General features: G+C 36.7%; 1 protein-coding gene across 1 annotated transcript in view; it reads left to right on the top strand.

The window, feature by feature from the left end:
- Positions 1–1,938: 1,938 nt before the first annotated feature.
- LOC106474436 (rap guanine nucleotide exchange factor 2-like) overlaps positions 1,939–6,690 on the top strand; it is a 25,045-nt gene continuing 20,293 nt past the window's right edge. The window contains exon 1 of the mRNA XM_022402742.1: positions 1,939–2,145. Coding sequence (XP_022258450.1) covers positions 1,996–2,145 — 150 coding nt within the window. The 5' untranslated portion in view covers positions 1,939–1,995. The remainder of the gene's footprint in view (positions 2,146–6,690) is intronic.

The raw sequence follows: 6,690 nt of genomic DNA, 5'->3' as shown, positions 1-6,690 counted from the left end.
ACCCAAATCGTGCTAAATATTTTGTGCAGTGTTTAGTGGATACACTGCACAAAATATTTAGCACGATTTGGGTGTATATTGGTTCATGTTAAAGTATAGTGGATTACTTTAACATGAACCAATATATACCCAAATCTATCATGTTTATATTCCATGGAATAAACAGTTGGATAACCCAATATGTAGCAAAAAGTTGATGCTATGAAATGAATCAAATCCAGTGGTTTGATCATGTTTTATGTTGCAGAGGACTTGGAGAAGAAGACGTATCGTGTTTATATTCCATGGAATAAACAGTTGGATAACCCAATATGTAGCAAAAAGTTGATGCTATGAAATGAATCAAATCCAGTGATTTGATCATGTTTTATGTTGCAGAGGACTTGGAGAAGAAGACGTATCATGTTTATATTCCATGGAATACACAGTTGGATAACCCAATATGTAGCAAAAATGTGTACAGCTTTGGATACACTCTTAAAATTCGTTTTTATTATTGTGCTCTTTATCGTGGGCCCCACCAATGACACAGCAGTATGTCTGCGGACTTACAACGCTAGAATCCGGGTTTCGATACCCGTGCTGGGCAGAGCGCAGATAGCCCATTGTGTAGCTTTGTGCTTAATTACAAACAAACTTATCGTGGGTTCTTCGAGACGTTAAGGTAGAACATGTAGCGAACACTGTACGATATCGCATATGTAGACAGTTTTAAATATTAGATCTAGTTTCAGACTTATTCCATGGTTAAAAAAATGCACGTTTCCAATTTTATACACTGTACTAATCTTTTTTTGTATGTGTTAATAAATCTGTTTTACAACTGCGACTTTTAAAATCATCATGCCTTTCAGTATCTGTCACCTGGATATTAAATAATAATATTTTTATATATATTTACCTTATCTTGCTGTCTCTCAAATGTTTAGTAATCTCTCTAGTTTAGAGGGAGTAATTGGTATTAAATCAAAAGAGATTTGTCTCTTCTTGTAGTTGTTCTACTGGAGTTACAGTTTCTGTTCTGTTTCATAAACTAACCCACCTATTTTGATATTAATCTGTCCTTAATACCATAAGTTGAAGCCTCCTAAGGTCAGTGTTTTCAAACCCCAATTTCAGGTGGCATAAACGGATGAGAATACTGACCCTGGACGGAATGCAGGTTATAACCCCCAGCTAACAACTGGTACTCATTATACAAATTGAGTAAAGTGACTTGCTAGAGGACGCGAGCCAGCCTCGAACTCGCAACTATCCGCCTACGTGTCCAAAGCGTGAATTTATCGAATCATAATCTTAATACCATAAATAAAATAAAAATACGAACAAACTCGCTTTACACATTTATAGATTTCAAAAGACCCAGAAGTTCGGGCGCTTTCGGGCCCGGCATGGCAGGTGGTTAGGGCGCTCGATTCGCAATCTGTGGGTCCCCATCACACCAAACATGCTCGCCCTTTCAGCCATGGGGGCGTTATTATGTGACGATCAATCCCACTATTCGTTGGTAAAAGATTAGCCCAAGAGTTGGCGGTGGGTGGTGATGACTAGCTACCTTCCCCCTAGTCTTACACTGCTAAATTTGTGACGGCTAGCGCAGATGGCCCTCGTGTAGCTTTGCGCGAAATCCGTAACAAACAAAAGAAACGGGCGCTTTCGAAGAGTTGACTGTTTTTTTTCTTGTCTCTTGGTTTACGTCACAAAAATTTGATAGTCATAATTTGTTACTTTAGTTTCTTGTAAGTCATTTGAAACAGTGTTAACGTCGTCTTACTCCAGAATGAGTGCTACTAATTAAGTGTTGGGTCTGGGAGAGCAATGCTAGTAGCCTCTCGAGACTTCAGGAAGGGACGTGAACGTTCGAGAATATGACGTGTTACTAGAGTCACGTGACCCCCGCTGTCGTAACAGTATATTGTTTCCGACGATATCTGCCATCCGATGACATAACGTTTCTTAATGGTTTTCTAGATTGATTATGCGGATGTCCAGCTAATGCGGCCTGGTCAACGACAGTCCTGCACCACCATGAACCTGGAGAAACTACTCGCGCTAGAGCATGATGTCACTCCTGAGGAACCCCGCCATCATCGACTGCACGAAGTTGATGAAAATCAGCATCATTCTCATCATAATCTTTTACAGGTACTGTTTTATTGTAATCTTTTTTTTTCTTTTTTTTTTTACTCGTGTGTACTTCTGACATGTTGTGTCATCCATCATTCTGTACAATTACTGCCAACCAACAGGACCGGACGTTGCCTGGTGTTCAACTGAGTTCACGATTCCAGTTAGCCAAGTTGTAAGAGTCAAGTTAAAACGGGCGGTGTTAATTTTTGTCGCTACGCGCTGGTTTTTAATAAGTGAGAAATTCTTCTACGGTAAATACTCGGCTGTTTTTAACTAAATTCCCAGCATTATAAAATCAAACTTGGATTGAAAAATCTACTGTCACCACGAGCTGTAAGATTAATTTAAACGCGTAAACTGTCAGACTATTTGTTTGTTGTTTAAGCACAAAACTGCACAATGTACCCTCAGGGATCCAACCTCTAACTATAACGTTATAAGCCCTTAAGGTTACCACTGAAATTATCCTGGGGGAATGTTCGATTAGTTGTTTTTGTTGTACCCATAGGGATAGAACTTTTAATTTAATGTAATTAGCGGGTGCTATGCTCTTTTTTTAAATACTTCTCGATTTTAGTTCGTGTTTTATTATTATTATTTACAAAATAAAACCGAAAATGCATTAATAAACAAAACTAACATAAAAATTACGAAAAATAACACTTGGTGAACGTTTAGGAATACGTAATTTCTTTTTTTAGGAACTTCCTACTGATAAAAAAAAATAATATAATTTACGTATTTGTATAACCATTAACACTCGTAATGAGATAGTTAGGCCTAATTCAGTGTAAAACCAGTCGGCGAACTTGGATATAAACCCAGGATAATTAAATAAACGATATTAAAACAGACTTAATAGAAGTAGGTTATTTATGCTTTGGAGATTTTGTTTGATTTGCTGAAAATGGTACGAGTTGTATTCCGAAACGTTCAATAAATGTTATTCTTCCCTTCTGAGGTTGTGTTGAGATGAGATTTCTTCCTCGTCTTTTGCTTCGTAATAATATGAATTTGATGTACACATTACGTATTTTTCATCCTATCTTCTCCAGCCTATCGGTGTACTTATAAGGCTTAATAATCAAAACATACGTTTTTACAGAAACAATATTTTGATTGTTAAGCCTTTTATCTTAACAACTAACCTTTTGAAAACGATGTCATTTTCGTAAGCATACATATCGCGACGATTAAGCTTTGCATCTCAGCAGTTCACCCTCCGACGCCATTTTATAAGAACTACTGGGGGAGGGGGTTCAAATTTGTTCACTATAAACACAGCTCTTTTAGTGACGTAGGAAGCGGGGGGGGGGCGCATTTCAATCTGTCACAGTAAAAATGCATCAATTTAGGACAATTACGGTACTGACAGAAAAGCAAGAGAATGCATAAAATTTAATCCAGAACCTAAGAACTTCTAGAACCGTGCCGTAATGGATGCGCCTATGGTGCATATTCTCTCGCCTCGCTTGGTCAAATAAACCTTTCCCCCCTCCCCTACCCGTTTAATTTGCCTCCCACGCTTCCGTCTTTTTATAGTAGTATACACGAACTTGTTTATTTAATCACAAGACCCCCAAGTATCGAGAACTCTAACCTTTCTTTAGTTATGAAAAGATAAATAAAACAAACTTCACAATACATTAGATTTGATGGTCTTTTTTTTAAATTAATTGTAACCATCAATTAGCAGTTGTGGAGGAAAAATTAAATATATAAAGATATTCAATTAGAAATTGGTTTTGTATTCTATTCAGTTTCATTTAAAAGCGTACACGTTCTGTTTGTTTGTTAGATACAAAGATATACGATGTACTATCTGTGTTCTGCCCACCGCGGTTGTCCAAATATGGTTTTTAGCATTATAAATCCTCCAACTTACCTCTGAGCCACCGGGGGGTGTACATGTTCCGTGGACAGGAAACTGAGTGAATCAACTCGTTGAAGGCTCGTGTGATTGGTTTGTCTGCGCCTTGTGGGACTGTTTTTGTTTGTCTTTCGCGTAACAATATCATCTAACAGGTGGTAATTTTATCATCTGAATGCAATAATATGTTAGTGCTTTTCTCTCGTACTAGAACATCAAACATACTGTTACGACAGCGGAAGTTACGTGACCCTGGTAACACGTGATGAGTTTCTAGAAGGATCCTGAAGGCCCGAGTGTTTGCCAGACGCCCTCTATTTTAGTATATAAGTCCGGCAAATAAAGCGGAGAGATAATTTTGCAGATAGGGAGATATAGAAACAATTAATCGAGTCAAGTCGTAAGTAAAGTGCGTGAATCGTTGTGAATTATAGCGTGTGTTTGAATTAAAGTGACTGTGGAAATTAAGTGTATTGCAAAGTTGTATTGAGAAAGAATAAACTAGTTTTATTTGAGAAAGGACTTGTATCGCTGAAGTTCTCCGGAAAGAATTTTTACGGGTAATTAACAAACGACCAGAGACGTAACAATACAGAGAGATCACATTTAATTTCGGTATACTTACCCATTTTTATTAATTAAAGGGGTCGACATGCCACAAAAAGTATAATTTTAGGGTTTTTGATATTACTCCGCCGTAATTTTAGCTAATTTATATTGGGTTCGGTACAAAGATACTTCTGGTCCCAAAACAAGATATAAACATTTAGCACGATTTGGGTATATATTGGTTCATGTTAAAGTATAGTGGATACACTGCACAAAATATTTAGCACGATTTGGGTATATATTGGTTCATGTTAAAGTATAGTGAATACACTGCACAAAATATTTAGCACGATTTGGGTGTATATTGGTTCATGTTAAAGTATAGTGGATACACTGCACAAAACAATTAAGTCGTCTTCTTCTCCAAGTCCTCTGCAACATAAAACATGATCAAATCACTGGATTTGATTCATTTTATAGCATCAACTTTTTGCTACATATTGGGTTATCCAACTGTTTATTCCATGGAATATAAACATGATATGTCTTCTTCTCCAAGTCATCTGCAACATAAAACATAATCAAATCACTGGATTTGATTCATTTCATAGCATCAACTTTAATAGTTTGAAACTGCACTGGACTAACAGTATCTAAACTCGGTCATGCGCATTGTCCAACACCGCTTTGGAATCCTCGAACTAAGGTGCTTTTCGTCATCATGCATGCGTAGTATAACCTGTGAATGACAATTTATCTGGCTGTGCTTCATTTGAAGTATGGAGATAAAGTAAAAGACACAAAATATATTTTACCTGTAATATATGAAGTGAAAAAATCACGAGTTAATTAAAATATACAAAAAGGCTACTAGATGTTAAGCTTAGTGCGTTGTTTATTATTTCCTACGTAACTATCCGCGCATGCGAACATTGAACTTGCCTAATTTCAAATAGTTCAGGTTTAAAAATAACTTTATTATTGGTTTCTTCAGAAAAAAAAATTGGTAACTGGCTTGGCAACTCGTGCGTTTAAAACACAGCCATGGCTATTATCATTTTGTAGTTATGGTAAATAATATTTTTAAAAATTTACAGAGTCTGGATACTTATTTTTGTACTAATTAACTCAAAGTTTTTTCTGCGTCTAACAATTTACCCGGAAAGTAAAAATAGGGCTATGTATTTTTTTCTGCACTGATGGAACCAATTATTTATGAATTACTGAACACAACAGCATCTTCTAACCCTAATCACTTCGCTGAACACAACAGCATCTTCTAACCCTAATCGCTTTACTGAACACAAAACAGCATCTTCTAACCCTAATCGCTTTACTGAACACAAAACAGCATCTTCTAACCCTAATCGCTTTACTGAACACAAAACAGCATCTTCTAACCCTAATCGCTTTACTGAACACAAAACAGCATCTTCTAACCCTAATCCCTTTACTGAACACAACAGCATCTTCTAACCCTAATCCTTTACATCAGTTTTTTATGCAATTTAACGAATTAATATTTTATTATGTAATTTACTGAAAAAGAGAGGAATGTAGTTAGAAGAACGTATCATACAAGTAATAAATCGTATCCATTTAAAAAGCGACATTTGTTTTCACCGATTTGGTAATATTGAACATTGTATGTGCCACGGTGAACAGCAGATGACGTATTTTAGTAACGATATTGAATATAAAAGAAATCGACATCTTGTTGCTCCATCTATTTTAAAAATCAGGTTTCTATACTCGCGGTTGGTAGGGGCGGTCGTAGTCATTCTGGAGCTCCGGGCAGAATTCAGTAAATGGGGCCCCCCATAATAAGAAAACTCAATGATCAAACTTTAAATATAGAACATTTGATCTGAAAAAATAAATTAATTGAAACATTAATCGTATACATATTGGAAGAAATCATAGTGAAAACACATACTACATTCATAGAAGTAGATTAAAAGTCATAGCATTGGGGGCCCTTCCACGTGTGGGGCCCTGGGCAATAGATAAGACCTCCTATGGCGGCTGGCAAAGCACAGATAGCCCATTGTGTTTAATAACAAAAAACTTCTGTAACATACTGTTACGACAGAGGAGGTCACGTGACGCTAGTAACACGTCATGCACTTCTAGAACGGTCA

The sequence above is a fragment of the Limulus polyphemus genome, unplaced genomic scaffold (genome assembly GCF_000517525.1).
Source record: "Limulus polyphemus unplaced genomic scaffold, Limulus_polyphemus-2.1.2 Scaffold7223, whole genome shotgun sequence".
Lineage (NCBI taxonomy): Eukaryota > Metazoa > Arthropoda > Merostomata > Xiphosura > Limulidae > Limulus > Limulus polyphemus.
The sequence above is the reverse complement of the archived record's forward strand: the minus strand, read 5'-3'. Positions and strand labels throughout refer to the sequence as shown.